The 19,407-nt window shown below is 40.3% G+C and overlaps 1 protein-coding gene across 1 annotated transcript in view; it reads right to left on the bottom strand.

Annotated features, from left to right (window-relative positions):
- Positions 1–17,283, bottom strand: part of LOC147578973 (uncharacterized protein C3orf20-like) — a 30,704-nt gene extending 13,421 nt beyond the window's left edge. The window contains exons 1-2 of the mRNA XM_086712622.1: positions 16,992–17,283; positions 11,345–11,461 (exon numbers count right to left, since the gene is read on the bottom strand). Of these exons, the coding sequence (XP_086568748.1) occupies positions 11,345–11,461; positions 16,992–17,045 (171 nt within the window). The 5' untranslated portion in view covers positions 17,046–17,283. The remainder of the gene's footprint in view (positions 1–11,344; positions 11,462–16,991) is intronic.
- Between the last annotated feature and the right edge of the window lie 2,124 nt (positions 17,284–19,407).

The following is a 19,407-nucleotide window of genomic DNA, read 5'->3' as shown; positions in this document are numbered from 1 at the left end:
CAACAAAAATACTCTTGCTGGATGTAGGGACCCACCTGGGATCCTTTTAGATTTTATGAGAGCATATGATTTTGTATTCTAATGACTTGTTAGGGGATGGGGGGGAGAAAGGAGGGAAGGAAGGAAGGAAGGAAGGAAAGAAAGAAAGAAAGAACAAATGAATGAGTGAATTCTTACAGGTAACAGTCTCCTTAATTAAAACAAAACCCAGAGCTTTTAAGCAGCATGCTGGGGCCACCCTTTTCTGTTGTCCCTCTGTCTCACTATCACTCTTTTTCCTTACTGTATAGTGTTTAGCACATAGTAGGCACTCAATATTCTGTGTAAGGAAGGAATAAAGGAGGTTTGGTGTGAGACGAGACTCTTTAGGTGGAGAGAGGGCAGGTGACCAAGCAGCTCTGGCTCTGTTCCCTAGAGTTTTCCTAGGATTATGGGCATCAACACTTGTATCACCTTGATGTCCACTAAGGCACTCCATTCCCTCTCCAACATTCTCATGCAGAGTCACTGCTCTGGATCCACTGCCTACTTCCTCTCTCACACTGTCTCAAAAGCTACCTAAAAGTTCTCCCTGCCCACAGTTTTGTCTCCCTCCAATTCATTATCTATATTGGACTGATAGTGATCTTTCTAAACCATGGCTATATACTCATGTCACTCCCTATTTAAAATACTTCAGTGTTCCTCATTCCTCTTAGGATAAAGTTCATGCTTTTCCTCCTTTCTGTACCCCTCCTCCTTGCCTTCCTCTTCTCTCCCCTTCCCTTTTTCTTTGCCCTCTTCCTCTCCCCTCTTTCTCCTCCTCCTCTCTCCTCTTCTTCTCCTTTCTCCTCCTGCTCCCCCTCCCCCTCTTCCTCTGGCTCTCCCTCCTCCCTCACCCACTTCTTCTCTTTCCCCTCATGACTCACTAGCATGATATGGCTTAGTCTCATCTTCTGCAACTATCCTCACATCTTCCCCACCTTACACTTTATGATCCAGATGGATTTTGTCTTGGACATGTTGAGTCTGAACTATCCAAAACACCTCTGAGTGGGGTGAACCAAGAGGCACAGGTATATGGGTCAGGTAAGAAGCTGGGACCAGGGTTGGAGCTCTGGGTGTCAGTAGCCTACAGGGAGTGAGTGTGTTGAGTTTGAAAAGGATTCATGGCAGAGCACCAAGGAAAGCCAGCATTCCCAGAGGAGGCCTCAACCAGGAATGCTCTCTGAAATATCTTCACTCCTTCATGATCCAGATCAAAAGAACTAAAAAGAAATGTTTCTCCTATTTGCAGATCATCCTTCCTCACTCTTATTTATTCATTTTTTGGTAAGGAGACAAAATTCTAAGCCCTGTGTCTTTTAATTCAACAATGGCTACACATTATTACTGAAGCAAGTCCCAGCAGGCAGTTCAATAACAAATCAGAGTATTTGACAAGACAGACACTCAGACACTCAGCAACTTAGACTTGAGAAATAAGATTAGGCACACTCTAGTTACTCTGACCAGACAGCAGCACTGATCCCCAAGTGATTCCCCTTCCTCTGTGTCCCCCCTCTAAGCCTCATCCCTGACAGATCACAGCTCCCTGCCTGCTTGGCCCTGATTTGTTTTAATCACTGCCTGGGGTGCTCTAGTGTTGCTCTTTTTTCTTCTTTTATTGAAGTATAGTTTATGACATAAAATGTTATATTAGTTTCAGGTTTACAACAGTGATTGGACAAATCTGTATATATGCTATGCTCACTGCAGTGAGTGTAGTCACCATACAATGTTATCATAATACTATTGACAATATTCCCTATGCTGTACTTTTCATCCTCATAACATATTTATTTATAACTGGAAGTTTGTTAGTGTTGCCTCTTAAGGTAGCCCAGGCCTGTGGAAGGACCAGGAAGGCAAGGAGGGATTGGGTCAGGGCAATTAAGTCATCTCTACTTGTCCCATGGAGTGCTCTCCTGTCAAGTGGAAGCCTAGAAGATTTGTTATTTGCAACATTAGAGCGTGGAATGTTAACAGTTCTACCAAAAAAGGATTCTATAGCTAAATGATAGGGAATTTGAACAGAATTAATTTGAGCAAAATTAAAGAGGTCTCTTTAAATTAAAAAAAAAGGAAGAAAAAAAGATTATGAATATTTACATATGAACTACCATCAAGTTTATACTTATTCTGTAGTTGAGTTTTTCAGGCTGTTTGCTAGAAAGGGCAAAGAGCTTTCTGGGGATATAGAAGGTCAGTGGTAATGGTTCCAAGAATGGTTGGTTTCTTTCCTTGAAATTATAAAAATTTCTAATAGGAAACTATGATTTTTTTTTTTTTTTTTTTTAAGTAGGCCTCATACCCAGCATACAGACCATCTGGGGCCTGAACTCAAGAACCTGAGATCAAAATTTGATCTAAGATCACAAGTCAGATGCTCAACAAACTGAGCCACCCAGGTGCCCCAGGAAACTGTGATTACTAAAATGGTATTTGTTTTACTTAAGTTATAAATTATATTTGTATAAGAGATTGATTTTTACCAGCTAAACACAAAGACTATCTGCTTCACTAACTTTGTTCTGGAGTGTCTCTAGACTCTAATTGTCTTAATTATTTCTTTCTTTCTATTTTTATTTTACAGAGACAGAAAATGGGAGGAGGGGCAGAAGGAGAGAGAGAATCTCAAGCAGGCTCCATGCACAGTGCATCCATGTTCATCAGGGATATTGGCCTGTAATTGTCCCTTTTAGTGAAGTCTTTGTCTGCTTTTGGAATCAAGGTAATTTTGGCCTCATTGAATGAAGCTTTCCTTCTACTTCTATTTTTTGGAACAGTTTGAGAAGAATAGATATTCTTTTATTTTATTTTATTTTACTCTTTTTTTTTCTCTTAAATACAGAGAACTGAGGGTTGATGGAGGGGAGGCAGTGAAGGGATGGGTTAAATAGGTGATGGGCATTAAGGAAGGCCCTTTTTGGGATGAGCACTGGGTGTCACATATAAGAAATGAATCACTGGGTTCTACTACTGAAATCAAGACTACACTGTATGTTAACTAACTTGAATTTAAATTAGAGAGAGAGAGAGAGAGAGAGAGAGAGAAGGAGGGAGGGAGGGAAGGAGAGAGAGAGAGAGAGAGAGGGGGAGAGAGAGAGAGAGAGAGAGAGAGAGAATAGATAAGTATTCTTTAAATGTTTGGTGGAATCCCCCTGGGAGGCCATCTGGCCCTGGACTTTTGTTTGTTGGGAGATTTTTGATTACTGATTCAATTTCTTTGTTGGTTATGGGTCTGTTCAAATTTTCTATTTCTTCCTGTTTCACTTTTGGTAGTTTGTATGTTTCTAGCAATTTATCCATCTTTCCAGATTGTCCAATTGTTGGCATATAATTTTTCACAATATTCTTTTATAATTGTTTGTATTTCTATGATGTTGGTTGTGATCTCTCTCTCATTCATGATTTTATCTATTTGGGTCCTTTCTTTTTTCCTTTTGAAAAGTCTGGCTAGGGGTTTATTAATTCAATTAAATATTTCAAAGAACCAACTCCTAACTTCATTGATCTGTTCTATTGGGTTTTTATTTTGTTTGTTTGCTTCTATATTATTTATTTCTGCTCTACCTTAATTTGCTGTTACTTTTCTAGCTCCTTTAGGTGTAAGTTTAGGTTGCATATTTGAGATTTTTCTTGCTTCTTGAGGTAGGCCTGTATTGCTATATATCTCCCTCTTATGGCTGCCTTTGCTGCATCCCAAAGGTTTTGGGCTGTTGTGTTTTCATTTGTATTTGCTTCCATGTATCTTTTTATTTCTTATTTAATTTCCTGGTTAGTCCATTCATTCTTTAGTAGGATTTTCTTTAACTTCCATGTATTAGCAGTCTTCCAAAATTTTTTCTTGTGGTTGACTTCAAATTTTATAGTGTTGTGGTTGGAAAATATGCATGGTATGATCTCAGTCTTTTTGTATTTGTTGAGACCTGATTTTGTGACCCAGTATGTGATCTATTCTGGAGTATGTTCCATTAGCACTCAAAAAGAACATGTATTCCACTGCTTTAGGATAAAATGCTCTGAATATATCTGTTAAGTCCATCTGGTCCAGTGTGTCATTCAAAGCCATTGTTTTCTTGTTGATGTTATGCTTAGATGATCTGTACATGCTGTAACTGAGGTGTTAAAGTCTCCTGATATTATTGTATTACTATCAATGAGTTTGATTGAATAATAGTATCAATTATATTATTATTGATTTATATATTTGGCTGTTCAAATTGGGGGCATAAATATTTACAATTGTTAGATCTTTTTGTTGGATAGACCCCTTTATTATGATACAGTGCCCTTCATCTCTTGTTACAGTCTTTGGTTTAAAATCTAGTTTGTCCAGGGGTACCTGGTGGCTCAGTTGGTTGAACGTCTGACTTTGGCTCAGGTCATGATCTCACTGTTCGTGGGTCTGAGTCCTGCATCAAGCTCTGCGTTGACAACTCAGAGCCTGGAGCCTGTTTTGAATTCTGGGACTCCCTCTCTCTGTGCCCTTCCCCTGCTCATGCTCTCTCTCTCTCAAAAATAAACAAACATTAAAAAAAATTAAAATCTAGTTTGTCTGATATAAGTATGGCTTCTCTGGCTTTCTTTTGTCATCCATTAGCATGATAAATCATTCTCCATCCCCTCACTTTTAATCTGCAGGTGTCTTTAGGTCTAAGACGAGTCTCTTGTAGGCAGCATATTAGATGGGTCTTTTTTTTTTTTTTAATCCATTTTGATACCCTATGTCTTTTGATTGGAGCATTTAGTCCTTTGACATTCACAGTGATTATTGATAGATGATGAATTTAATCCCATTGTATTACCTGTAAAGTCAATGTTCCTGGAGATTTTTTCTGTTCCTTTCTAGTTTTTGTTGCTTTTGGTCTTTCTTTCCCACTTAAAGAGTCTCCTTTAGTATTTCTTGCAGGGCTGGTTTAGTGGTTACAAACTCCTTTAGTTTTTGTCTGGGAAACCTTTTATCTCTTCTTCTATTCTGAATGACAGCCTTGCTGGATAAAGTATTCTTGGCATATTTTTCCCATTCAGCACATTGACTAAATCATGCCACTCCCTTCTGGCCTGCTAAATTTCTGTGAATAGATCTACTGCTAACCTTAATTGTCTTCCCTTGTAGGTTAGGGATTTCTTTCCCTTACAGCTTTCAGGATTCTTTCCTTATCTTTGTATTTTGCAAATTTGACCACGAAACGTCTTGGTGTTGGCCTGCTTTTGTTGATTTTGATGAGGGTTCTCTGTGGCTCCTGGATTTAGATGTCTTTTTCCTTTCCCAAATTAGGGAAGCTTTCAGCTATAATTTGCTCAATTAATTCTTCTTCCCCTTCTTTCCTGTCTTCTTCTGGGAGTCCTATGTTATGAATGTTATTATACTTTATGTAGTCACTGAGTTCCCTAAGTCTACCTTTGTGATCCAATATTTTTCCTTCCCTCTTCTTTTTAGCTTCATTTTCCCCCTATAATTTTATCTTCTATGTCCCATATTTGTTCCTCTGTTTCTTCCATCCTTGTATTCATTACTCCCAGTCGGTTTTGAATCTTGGTTACAGCATTTTTTATTTCAGCCTGGCTAGTTTTTGGAACTTTTATCTCTGTGGTAAGGGACTCCCTGGTGTCTTCTATGCTTTTCTGAAGCCCAACTGGTATCCTTATGATTGTTGTTTTAAATTATGGCTCAGGAATATTACTTATATCTGTTTTGATTAGATCCCTGGCTGTGACCTTTTCTTGCTCTTTCTTTTGGGATGAATTCCTCTGTCTTGGCATTTTGTCTAGGTCTCTGTCTTCTCTGTGTTACGAAATACTGTTATGTTTCCTGTTCCTGAGAGTAATGCTATATTAAGAAGAGGTCTGGGCTCTTCTGTCCTGGGCCTGGTGCTTCAGGAAGTGTTTCTGGTGTATGCTATGTGCACTCTGCTGTTGTGTTTTGGTTGCTCTTTCCCTCAGGTCAGTCCTTCGCAGAATTTCTCTTTACCAGCAGTGGGGCGTGTTTGGACTTTGTCCAGTGTGTTGTGAGTTTTAACTAGGTGAAATTGTAGTTTTGGTCTGCTTGTTAGAAGAGGCTAGATTCTTTCTACTACAGCTGAAGCTTTGCAGCACCCGGCAGTCGGTGAATTTGGTGAATGCAGGAGAGGGATGCTTAGTGCTGGTCTTCTGTGGGGAAGGCACCACTGCTGCTCTGGCTCTCAGGCACACTTGCCCTAGTAACAAAGTACCTGCAGAGTATAAGGGGGTCAGACTTGGATTGAAGTCTATCTGTACTTCCAAGATGTGGCCTCTTTTCTCCCTCTGGCTGTGAAGTTTATTCTCTTAGTCCTCAGATTGATTTCTTGGGTGTTCTGAATGATTTGATATTTATCTAGCCAAGGCGAGCATAGGGTCCACCTACTCTAGAACATTCCTCTCGAATAATCTTTGGTCCTGGCCTCTCACAGAGCAGCCAGTAAGCCTCCAAAGAGGCTTCATTAGAAAATGAAGAAGGAGGAAGAAATTGGAGGAAGAACACATCTTGTGCACATGCCCACAGAGATAAACAGATAGGGTGTTCCTGGAGCTCCTGTGGGTGCACACCTCTACCTCATTCTCTGTTTGCTTTCACCATCCCTCGCTGGTGGAGCACACAGACACAGTGGGACACACTGCAGATTGGCTCTGCTTCCTAGGAGAATCCATTCTGCTCTGGTGAGTCCCAGAAAGTTCTCAACTTCCCCTGCTCAAAGCCACCTCTTATAAATCCTTTTACTCTCCCTGCTGATGAAATGGTAGATCCCTGCTGAGTAGAGAATACCAAAGCTCTGATAAAATGTTCTTAATATGCACTGAAGAGAATATCATAATGCTTGTGGTTATAGTTTGCCCTAAATAGGTCCATGCTGTCTGAATGGCCTAGAGAGGCCTTTAAGTGTCAAGGGCAGTGACAAGGAAGTCATTTACAGCTCAAGAGCTTCACATTCTGGCTTCTATGGCCCCTTGTTCCATGTTGCTCCATGTTTATGTGAGTCCTAGAGAGTGAAAGCCCAATCTTCAAGCAACCAGACAATGTGTTTGTATTTCTAACCCACACTTGAAGGCCTCAGAACTCCAGCACAACTCCCTAAGAAAATACTACTGCAGTTTTAGTGTATTTTTAAGTATGAAAGAAACCCCAAAGCTTTGTTATGTTAAGTGTAATAATAAAATATAAATGTGCTAACTTATCAGCACAAATAGATCTGACCAAGCAATATAAATAAAGCAAAGGAGGGGGGAAAAAAACTTGTTAGATGCTAAATTTTCTTAAATTGATAATTCATTCTATTTTAGTCTTTCAACCTGACTAAAAAAGAGTTTGGAACAGAGTACCACATTAACATGACTTTATTGCTCACTATATAATGAGGAGTCCCCATATTTTAAATCATTGTCCTTGCCATGTTAGGGGTGAGGAGCAGAAGAGAACAAAAAATTGCACAAACCAACCCTCTTAGCATCTTGAAGCAAAGAGTCAACTCACTTTCTGTCTTGTCCTTTTAAAGTAGGAGTATGGATAGTTCCATCATCCACTTTCCTCTCTTGTATTATGACATACCTCCATCATTCTACTGATCACATCAAATCTTACTACAGTATTTGTTCTAGCTTATCTATTTCTCCTCCTGAAGACAGGGATCACGTCAGAACAGATGGAACAATGTAAAACTGTGCCCTCGCAAATTGGAAATGATTCTCCACAATCTTGTCCCTCTTTAGAGCTGTGGGCAATGCAAATCCCATCAACTAGCACATTTGTATATGAGTGAACACCTTGGGTAAAGAATTGATCCATCCCAATGCATCTACGTAAACAGCTGAAATGGATTTTCAGCTGGGTTTTCACAGTGCTCTTTGCAGGCTTTTTGCCTTTGTTACATTGTGAGGAAAATGAGGGTTAATATATTATGGACAATCACCTCCCTTCTCTGTACCACTTTGCCCAAAGAAAAGTGGCAACATTGGAACAATTCTACACCTCACATTTTTTCCTTGAAAAATAAAGAAAACAATGATTCTGCCATGCTCTGAGAAGAAAGACAGTGCCATTCCCCAAGGCCCTCAGAAAGCCATCTGGCTGCAATCTTTCCCCGCAGGTTTTTGGCCCAGAGACAAAGCACACTTGTATCAGATGGATCAACACTGTCACCCAGTGGACAAACAGGTAGGTGGGCTGAGGCCTTAGCTTTGCTCTTGGCTTGGCAGCCAGCATTTAAATAGGACCCTGTTTGTTTTAGGTGATCACAAAATAATTGTCAATATTCTCCTACCTGGAATTGGGAGGATCTCAGCTAAAAGGACTTTGATTTGGCTGTCACGGATGAATGCAACTTAAGGAGGACATACATTTTCATTTTGCCCATGATTTTTTTTTTTTTTTTAACCACTAGTAAATTTATAGGAAGCATAGACTATAACCAACCAAGCAGGTCTGCTAAGACTCACAGGCTCAAATAGGCTTGCAGAAGCAGGGAGGTATTTGATCACCTGCCAGGTACTGTGGGAAGATTTTCCTACCACAGAATAAGACTCATTGTTCATTGTTCATAGTGCCAGTGGATGTTTACTTTGAAAAGTAAAAAAAAGGTTTTTTTTTTTGGTGTATATGTGGACTGAAATCTGAGGTTATTCCCTTCACTGGAGGGAAATCAGTAGATGCGCTCTTGCTATCTGTTTTGTATACATCTCAGCAGACATGCGTGGATGCAGCCTCTGCCCCGTTTCTCTCTTCCTGCATCACTGTAGTCTTCACTGTCATTTGACGCTCCCAACAAACAGGCTTACTTTTCATGTTAAGGTGCAAGGCTCTTTGCCTTAAGTCTTTCTTGCTAAATGTGCCTTTAAATTAGTTTCTTCTCCCCAGCTGGAACCCATAAACAAGCTGAAAGCATCCATCTGGTATCACTTTCACTTCTTCTGAAGTAGTGGGGGCTGAAACTTCACTTTGTGGGAAGATGCTTTTGTAGCATCTTGATTAAAAGTAAAGTCTCTGTTTATTGGAGGGAAATCTGGATTTGAATCCTTATCCCACCACTTGCTAGCTAGCTTCTTGGCCCTGAACAGGTTACTTAATCTCCCTAAAGATTAGTTGCCATCCCTATTATCAGGAACAATATTAGCACCTACCCCCTCAGAGGTTAATTCCTGCTGTAGGGGTTTAGATAGGAAAATACAGATGAGTAACAGCACAGTGCCTGAGCACATAGGAAAAGCTCAATAGGCATTAGTGTTAGTGTTATCATAATTATTACAATGACAGCAGTCATACTTATTATTACTAAAATGCAATTTTTATAAAATATCTCTAGCCTAGCAGATGAAACCATGATATTTTTGGGGCTAGAAGGATCCTGAGAGATTATCCAGTCTATTGCTCCTCATTAAAATCATCCAGGGAAGTTTAAAAAAACATTGAAATCTCAAATAGCCAGATGAAAGAATGCTTATTATTTGAGCCCTTTCAGATGAAAATCTGGAAAAGGCAAACCTAATCTATAGCAACAGAAAGCGGATCAGTGATTGCCTGGGGATGAAGGTGGAAGAACTACAGCTAAGGGGCTGAGGGAAACTTCCTGTGGTGGAGGCAGTTCCTCAAGTATGCGCATTGTCAAAAGTCCTCGAAACTGTACAATAAAGTGGGTGTATTGTATTGTATGTGAAATGTATCATAATAAGGTTGATGTAAAGCTGATACTCAGGGCCCCTGGGTGGCTCAGTCGGTTAAGCATCTGACTCTTGATTTCGGCTCAGGTCATGATCTCATGGTTCGTGAGTTTGAGCCCTGCTTCGGGATCTGCACTGACAGGCAGAGCCTGTTTGGGATTCTCTCCCTCTATCTCTCCGTCCCTCCCCTGCTCATGTGAATGTGCTCTCTCTCTCAAGATAAATAAATAAACATTAAAAAAAAAAAAAAAAAGCTGATGCCGATCTCATCCAAAGGAATTCTGATTTAACTATTCCAGTGTGAGACCCAGAAATCATTTTTTCATGCACCTAAGGCAGGAGCCAGTGGTGAGAGCCACTGATCTAATTCAGTCCTGTATGCTTGCCAATGAGATCATCCCAAACATGTACAGCTGGTTATAGTGGAAGGTGCAGGACTAAAATCCAGGTTTCCAGATTCCTTGTGCTCTGAGCCTTTGCCTTTATTAATAACATCCCTTCTCCCTGGAACATCCCTCTCCTTCTTACCTCTCTGTATCAAAACACTTTTAGGTTCAGCTCACATCTCATACCTCTCAGCAAGCTGCAGACTGCACCACACCCCCCACCCCCCCGCCCTTGGACTAGGAGTCCCTTGGCAGCAGAGACTGTGGCTTTTTTTTTTTTTTGTATCCGCAGTACCCAATATTGTGCTTGGCATAGAGTGGACATTCCATACACATTTGTTGAACTGAAAAATTGGTGGAAGGGAATTAACATTTATTAAGTATCCACGATGTGCCAGGAATTGAAACAAACACTTTATGCACATTATCTCACTGAATTTTTATAATTTTATGAATTGGTTACATTTTCCCTTTTTGTAAGGGAGGAAACAGGCTCAGAGGCTTAGTAATTTGCCCAAGGTCATATAGCCAGCAAATAGTAGAACCAAGGTCTGGACTCAGGTCTGTTTGTTTTCAAAGTTCATGCTTTCTGTACTGTACTGGGCTGATTCAGTCACAGTAGTTATTCTGTTCAGTCTTAAAATATGGATATTATGTAGCCTATCTCCTTGATTAGGTTATAATCTTCTTAAATGCAATAATTAAATTTTAGCATTTATAATCCCATATCTACTCAGGAGGTAGAGGATTTGATCACCTCAGTGTTAACAGAGTTTTTTGTTTTTTTGTTTTTTAAGTTTATTTATTTATTGGAGAGAGAGGGAGAGAGAAAGAATGAGCAGGGAGGGGCAGAGAGAGAGAGAGAGAGAGGGAGAGAGAGGAGAGAATCACGAGCAGACTCCACACTGTCAGCACAGAGCCTGAAATAGGGCTTGATCTCACAAACCATGAGCTCTTGACCTGAGCTGAAATCAAGAGTAGGACACTTAACCAACTAGCCACCCAGGCGCCACCAGCTAATCAAGTTTTTAACTTCACTAAAGTAACCAGAACGATAGCCCAATAGTTATAAGAATATCTATAACTATTAGTCAAGGGGGTAGTCAAGGGGGTACCAAGGAAGTTTGTGATTTGAGCTTATCTATTTCCTCATTCTCTCCGTTCTTTTGTGTACTCTATGAATAATCTCGACATCATGCACAACATCATACACATATACAACATAGTAGGCTGGTTAAAAAAGTCATATATCTCAAAGTACATACCAAAAAAATTCCTGGAATGACATTGTGCCTTTGAACCAGAAGTGGACAACTGTTGCCAGTAAATTTAGATGCAGAGGTCATGTTGTATTTGAGCAATCGAAAGGGATCTGAACAACTCTAAAAAAGCAAAAAGTTGTAAAGACATTAAATCCCAAGTAAAAAATCCCTTGCTCCATTCAGCAGTATTTGTATCTGAATCAACAATTCTAAACTCTATTCCTACCACTCATCAGGAATGCCCTCTTCAAAAACTCATCAAAGACCTCTGTATTGCCAAGGCCAGTGGACATTTTCATGTTTCTTCTATTTCTTGACCTCTTTAAGACATTTTAAATTACTGAACAGTCCTCCTTCTCAAACTCTTTCCTGGGCTTTTCTGGTCCCACTCTTCTGTTTTCTTTCTCTATGTGTTCCATCCTTGTCTTTGTCATGCATAATTTTTTCTCTACTTCTTTAAGATTTTTAAAAATTAATTTTTGAGAGAGGGGAGAAGCAGAGAGAGAGGGAGACAGAGGATCTAAAGCGGGCTCTGAGCTGACAGCAGAGAGCCCAATATGGGGCTCTAACTCATAAACCACAAGATCATGACCTGAGCTGAAGTCAGATGCTTAACCACTGAGCCATCCAGGAGCCCCATTGCTACCTGACTTCTAAATATCTAAAAATCTCCATTCTTGCCTCCTGCTATTCACTCTCTTCACATACCCCTTTGGTCACTCATACTTTTAACTACTATTTCTGTCTACCAAATGTCCTCCAAAGCTAGTGGCCTCCTCTGAGTGTTGGACTTGTGGGTTGAACTGCCTACTTCTTGATGTCCCATTTTGATGTCACTCTGGTACCCCCAACTCAACATGCCCAATCTGAATTTTTCCATCTTTCTCTTCATTCTTTTTAAAAAAAAATTTTTTTAAATCTTTATTTATTTTTGAGAGAGAGAAAGAGACAGAGTGCGAGTGGGGGTTGGCAGGGGGTGGACAGAGAGAGAGGGAGACACAGAATCTGAAGCAGGCTCCAGGCTCTGAGCTGTCAGCACAGAGCTTGAAGTGGGGCTTGAACCCATGAACCATGAGATCATGATCTGAGCTGAAATCAGACACCCAACTGACCAAGCCACCCAGGTGCCCCCATTCTTTTTTTTTTTTAAGTAGGCTCTACACTCAATGTAGGGCTTACATGACCCCAAGATCTAGGGTCACAAGCTCTACCAACTGAGCCAGTCAGCCACCCCTCTTTAAACGTTCTTGTGGTAGCCTAAAGATGTCTATAAATTCTTTACCACTCTACCCATCAAGAGATGGAGGTCTATTTCCACTCCCCTTGAATCTGGGCTGGCCCTGTGATAGGTTTTGACCAAGAGTATAACTGTATAACTTTTGAGGCCAGGCCTTAAGAGATCTCCAGATTCCATATTCACCTCTGGAACATTCCTTCTCAAAATATGGACACTGCTTTGTGAGGAAACCAGAATAACTCTGTAGAGAGGCCTTCAAATAGACGTCCCTGGCCAATAGCCATTCCTGAACTCCTAAATGTCAGCAGTACTACCTGCCAGCCATGTGAATGAGGCTATTCTTGAATCCTCCAGCTGTACTCAAACTGCCCAAGCCAGTGCTATGTGAAGCATATTCCGGTCATCCCTGCTAAATCCCGAGAGGGTCATGAGTAAATATGTGGTTGTTGTTCTATGTTTGCAAGTTTTGGGGTGGTTTATTACTTGGTAATGGATAACAGATATTTCTTATCCTTGTCCTTCTGAATTCCCTATCTCAAAACAAAATAGTACTGCCATTCTTCTAACTGTCCAAACAAGAAGGTAGAAGATGTCTTAAACTCTTCCCTCACTCAACATATCAAGTCTTACAGAGTCTCGCTTCTATCCATCACTCAGACTCAGCATCCTTTTCCACTCCCACTGCTACTGCCTGATCATTTCTCTCCTGTGTAAATTGCGATAATAGGTCTCTTTGTCATTCCAATCTTTTCCAGACCATTCTGTCAAAATGATCCAACTAAAATACAAAATCTCTTACTGTCACTTCTGTGCTTAAAACCCTTTAATGACTCCTCTTCCTCTTCAAGGAGAGTTCAAATTCTTTATCAAACCTCATAGTCAGTCTTTCACTAACTTCTTTGGCTGCTAGCTTCCTCAACATGCACCCCCTAATACTGATTCATTTCCTATTTCCCAGATTCATCCTACAGTTTGCTATCCTTTTGCTTTCCAACGTACAGTTTTCCAACATGCCTTCCAAAATGCCATTTGTGGTAAATATTCACCCAGTTAATTCTTACTAGTCTTACTAGTCCAGCAAGCCACTTCTTGTCTAAATGCTCCATTGATACTTCTGACCAGGCACTCATTTCAACATGTCATGAGTCATGACTGTTCTCTGGATTGTCTTTTCCTTGAGGACAAGATCAGAGTCTGATTCATTTTGCTATCTCAAGTTATTATCACACTCCCCAGCATGTTGTAGGAACTCAGTGAATGTTTGTTATCTGAATCAATAAATATTCAGAATTGTGCTATCAAAAAGTTTCATCCTCAAGTAGATATTAGGAGCATTGGGGACTTATTTCCTCATTATTAGAAGGATTCAGTGAGACATGGCTCCTTTTATCAGATGCTCTGGTCTCTACAATTCCTGCTGAGCATACATACGAAGCCCCTTCCACACCTCCTGCCTCCACATGCCCAGGCACACATTTCTGAGGTGCTGGATATGAGCCATTCCTCCCAATCCATTCATCTCATTTGATTTCACTCTTGCCCCCCTAAGCCACTGCTTTTCCTACTCCACAATGCTATATGGCAGAGCGTGGTGCTTAAGAGTGTGCTTCCTGGAGTAAGACTGATTGGTGTGAATCTCAGCCCCACCACTTTTTAACTGAGTAACCTTGAACAAGTGACCTAACTGTCCTGTGTCTCAGTTATTCACCTGTGCTCAATAGACTCACGTGCAGAGAGCCAGCCATTTGCAATTCTTTTGAGAACTAAATGATATTCCAGGTAAATAGTGGTTGCAACACAGTAAATGCTCAATAAATATTGCTTTTTTGATCTTATTCTGACTTTGTCACTTCAGATCAGTTGAACAAACATTTCCTGAGTGTCTACTAGATGCCAGGTATAGAGGGAGAGGGGGGATGGCAGGTACTGTTTGCACCAAGGATATTAGAGCCCTTGGGATTTGGTGCACATCATTGTCTTTTTCAGTGAAGAGTTGAACTCTTCCTAACTATGGTCTTGCTCTCTCATCCACTTGGCTTGTCTGTCTCTTCAGGGGAGCCCTAGCTCCGTTCACAAGCCCATAGTCCCAGAGCATCTCCCATGAAACTAAGAAAGAAGTAGCAGTGACCATATACCCCCATAACTGGCGTTTAGGCTAAAAAAACATTTACTCATTCGTTGGTTCATTTATTCATTTGACAAATACATTTTAGATGTTAACCATGCACTAGGCCCAGTGATAGGCACTAGGGCTACAATGGTGACCAAGACACGGTCCTGCCATCAAGAAGATTCCAACTGTGGGCAGAGGAATCTGGATTCAGTGCAGGCTGGAAGGGTGGGGCTGCCACTCCTAGAACCAGTTCTCCCTGAGCTCCCAGAACCCATCCCACACACTCTGTGGCTCAGGCTACCCTTTTAGGAGCTTTGTCTACACCCTTGAGGCTTCCATCAGAGCATCCGGTGAATTCTCATTGCTGTCCAGCTTCCAAGTGCAGCTTAACAATTTCACCATTGTGCAGGCCTCATGGTTCCCTGGTTAGGTGGAATGAAAGAGAATGAAGAGAGAGCCAAGACCCTAGTCTGACCAGGCAACCTTTTTGATGGAGACTGGAGTTCTAGGGTGAACTTTCTGTGTTTTACAACCTTCCCCATTCTTATTTGTATTCCCTTTAGGGGCTCTGGTATGAGAATATTCCCTTCATTTTTATGATCTAAAAAAAGAATCTACTTTATGGAAGTCTAGGGTACCCAGCCAATTACACCCATATTCTCTTTCTTCACCGTTTAGAGTTACAAAATGACATGTCACTTTCTTGCAAGGTTGCTATCAATTCTGTTAGATGAAATATTTCTTTCATCAAAACTTACCTTTTAAACTTGTTTGTTTATATTCTACCTTTTTAGCAAAAGATGCAAGGAGGTTTATAGGAAGCAAGAATAGTATGAGAAAATTATAAATAAAAAAAAATTATGATGAGAAAATTTCAGTATCAATACAAGCTCTGGATCCAAAATAAGAAATGGATTTCAGATAAGTGGCCCATAAGTTCTTAATCTATTGTTATAAGTCAGTTTAAAACTTTTCTCTGTACTTTTAGGCCAAGTAAAGAGAGAAACCCAGTTGGGTACCAAAAATCTCATTACCGGGAAAGAGGAAACATACAGGATCCTCATGGGAAGTAAAGCTCTTCTAGCTTCTCATTCAGAAAGACAATTTTCACATCGGGCTTCATCTAGGGGAACACTAGGCCTGGGGAATATAATGTAACATCCCTCAAAAGAAGCTCAGGGCTATTTAGGGCAATGTCTCAAAAGCCCAATCAGTGGACGCAGCTCTGCAAGAGGTGACACGGCCCTGCCCTCAGCTTCCACATGCTTCAACCTGATGCAGAACAAGACCTGAACCCTGCAGAAGTTCTTTAATATGTCCCCTGGGGCCATTGCTGGGGTTAGAACAGGGAATTGGTCAGGGAGGGAAGAGCCCCACTGGGAGGGGCCCTCCATGTCACATGAAAGAACTTGGATGTGGCCTGAAAGGAAGTCCTTAGAAGATTTTAAGCAGGAGAATGATGCAGTCATGTCCATGTATTAAAAAGAGCACCCCGCAATGTGTAGGAAATATCACAGGCACCAAGACCAGAAAGCAGGAAAACTAGTCAGGCCACTGGAGAAAATCAGATGGGAGATGATGAAGGCCTGAAATAAGCAGAAGCAGTGGGACTGGAGAAAAGGCACATATAGGAAAAAAAGTGACATAGTGATACAATCAATAAGACTTAGAGAATACTCTTGAGGGGAAAGGCTATCATAAAGAAGAGGCTTCATGAGTTACTACTCAGATCCGCTGGTAGTAGTTACTAGCAGTGGAGTCAGGAAAAAGAGTTAGGGCCCAGTCTAGGCTCAGTTGAAAAGAATGATGGATCAGTAATGTCCACCATGGATGCAGAATGGGAGGATATTGGCATGCCTGGTATTTACCATTCCTAGCCTCTGGCAAAAGAGGCATAAAAATGTACTGTGTGTTTCAAAATGTGCATACTGTGTAATTCCATGTATACGAACATCTAAAACAGATTAAACTAATTTATGGTGATGGAAGTCAGAAAAGCGGTTACCAGGGGTGGGAGGCAGGGCGATTGCTGACTGAAAAGGGTCAGAGAGAACTTTTTGGGGTCCGGAAATATTCTATATCTTAATCTGGCTGGTGATTATATAGGTATACACATACACAAAAATTCATTAAGCTATATGCCCTTAAGATTTGCAACCTTTATTATATGAAGGTCATACTTCAATTACAAAAGCAGGGGAAAAATTCCTCCACAATCTTTTGTGTGGCTGAGGAAATGTATTAAGATGTAACATGCAAGTAGACATTATTCAGTTTGCCTTAATACACATGATACCCACCTGAATGCAAGGCATGCTTTTGGATCTGTTCAGTTTCCTATACACTTGGGCCATTTCTTTTATAGTCTTGTCTGTTTCCTTAGCTGAGGTCACGTGGACTATAATGACCTGATCCACGGAGGACAGCTGGGTGCTTATAAGGTGATCATACTCCAGGTCTGTCACTTCAGGGATGCTCTAAGTGCCACATTGGCATGTGCCCCCTTCCTTCCCACACAGTGTCCTCCTGAGGACCACAGGACAAAGCAGCTGGGAAGCAAACCATGCGTCCTTGCTCTCAATGGGAGGAAGGGGAAGCCTAGAAATGTAATGGTTAGAAATCATGTTTAAAGAACTGAATGGACAGAAAAAACATCACTTTGAAAAGAACCAAAGTGGCTACTTTTGTAAAGCATTTACATTTAATTCTGGACAGAATTTTATGTGTCAGCATACTAAAATACTTGTCAAAACACTGAAAGAGTTCAACGTAAGGCTTTTCAGTTATATAAGCACCTGTGGCTCTGAAACAGACATAAGCTATGTCAGTTCAGAGGAATTAATTAATCCAAATGATTGCAAATAATTGACCAATAAGGATGAGATTTAGAGCGTTAATTGCAGTTTAACAAATGCAAGAAGAATGCATTGAGACTGGTCTGTAAGATACTTACTTCATTCCCTCTTACAAGTGGGGAAAACTGGAGCTCAGGAAATTCAATAATATAACTAAAGCACACAAGTAGTAACTGATAGAGCTGGAACGTGAACCCGTGTGTATTTTTTTCTGTTACAATACTGCTGTCTCACTGACTGGAAGTGAAATATCTACAGAATACTTTTGAGTTGATTTATGTCTATTAATAGACTGGATAAATTATGTAACTCACTAGCCAGAATGGACATCAGAAAGCTAAATTTGGATCTGTCATCCATCACTAACTCTCAGTGTCACTGTAAATCTTCTGACTTTTTTATGCTTTAGTATTAACATCTGTAATGTAGGGATAAGTTTCCACAAAACTTCTGGGAGGTTATGAGGCTTGTAAAAACAAACTCTGTGAATTTTAATTACACCTAAAGAATTTTTGTGTGATGCTGAAATTTGTTAAATAAAATATTTTAATTAAGTTACTGAAAACTGGCATTCCTGGTAGCTAGGAGAGTATTTTTTATTATCATTAAAATATTCAGTGTTGGCTTCATCTTTTCTTTTTTTTTAATTTTATTTTAAAAATTTATATCCAAATTAGCTAACACAACCCCTCCAGTAAACGTGTTTGTTCTCCGTATTTAAGAGTCTCTTATGTTTGTCCCCCACCCTGTTTTTGTATTATTTTTGTTTCCCTTCCTTTGTGTTCAACTGCTCTGTGTCTTAAAGTCCTCATATGAGTGAAGTCATATTATGTCTTTTTCTGACTGACTAATTTCGCTCAGCATAATACCGTCTAGTTCCATCCACATAGTTGCAAATGGCAAGATTTCATTCTTTTTGACTGTCGAATAATACTCCATTGTATATATATGCCACATCTTCTTTATCTATTTATCCATCAGTGGATATTTGAGCTCTTTCCATACCTTGGCTATTGTTGATAGTGCTGCTATAAACATTGGGGTGCATGTGCCCCTTCGAAACAGCATACCTGTATCCCTTGGATAAATACTTAGTAGTGCAATTGCTGGGTCATAGGGTAGTTCTATTTTTAGCTTTTTGAGGAACCCCGTACTGTTTTCCAGAGTGGCTGCACCAGTTTGCATTCCCACCAACAATGCAAAAGAGATCCTCTTTCTCCGCATCCTCACTAACATCTGTCGTTGCCTGAGTTGTTAATGTTAGCCATTCTGACAGGTGTGAGGTGGTATCTCATTGTGGTTTTGATTTGTATTTCCTGATGATGAGTGATGTGGAGCATTTTTTCATGTGTTGGTTGGCCATCTAGATGTCTTTTTTGGAGAAGTGTCTATTCATGTCTTTTGCCCATTTCTTCACTGGATTATTTGTTTTTTGGGTGTTGAGTTGGATAAGTTCTTTATAGATTTTGGATACTAACCCTTTATCTGAGATGTTGTTTGCAAATATCTTCTCCCATTCCATCAGTTGCCTTTTAGTTTTGCTGATTGTTTCCTTCTCTGTGCAGAAGCTTTTTATTTTGATGAGGTCCCAATAGTTCAGTTTTGCTTTTGTTTCCCTTGCCTCCAGAGACATGTTGAGTAAGAAGTTGCTGTGCCCAAGGTCAAAGAGGTTTTTGCCTGCTTTCTCCTCAAAGATTTTGATGGCTTCCTGTCTTACATTGAGGTCTTTCATCCATTTTGAGTTTATTTTTTTGAGTGTGTGTAAGAAAGTGGTCCAGTTTCATTTTTCTGCATGTCGCTGTCCAGTTTTCCCAGCACCACTTGCTCAAGAGACTTTTTCCATTGGATATTCTTTCCTGCT

The sequence above is a fragment of the Puma concolor genome, chromosome B4 (assembly GCF_028749965.1).
Source record: "Puma concolor isolate L17-30 chromosome B4, mPumCon1.1.hap2, whole genome shotgun sequence".
Lineage (NCBI taxonomy): Eukaryota > Metazoa > Chordata > Mammalia > Carnivora > Felidae > Puma > Puma concolor.
The sequence above is the reverse complement of the archived record's forward strand: the minus strand, read 5'-3'. Positions and strand labels throughout refer to the sequence as shown.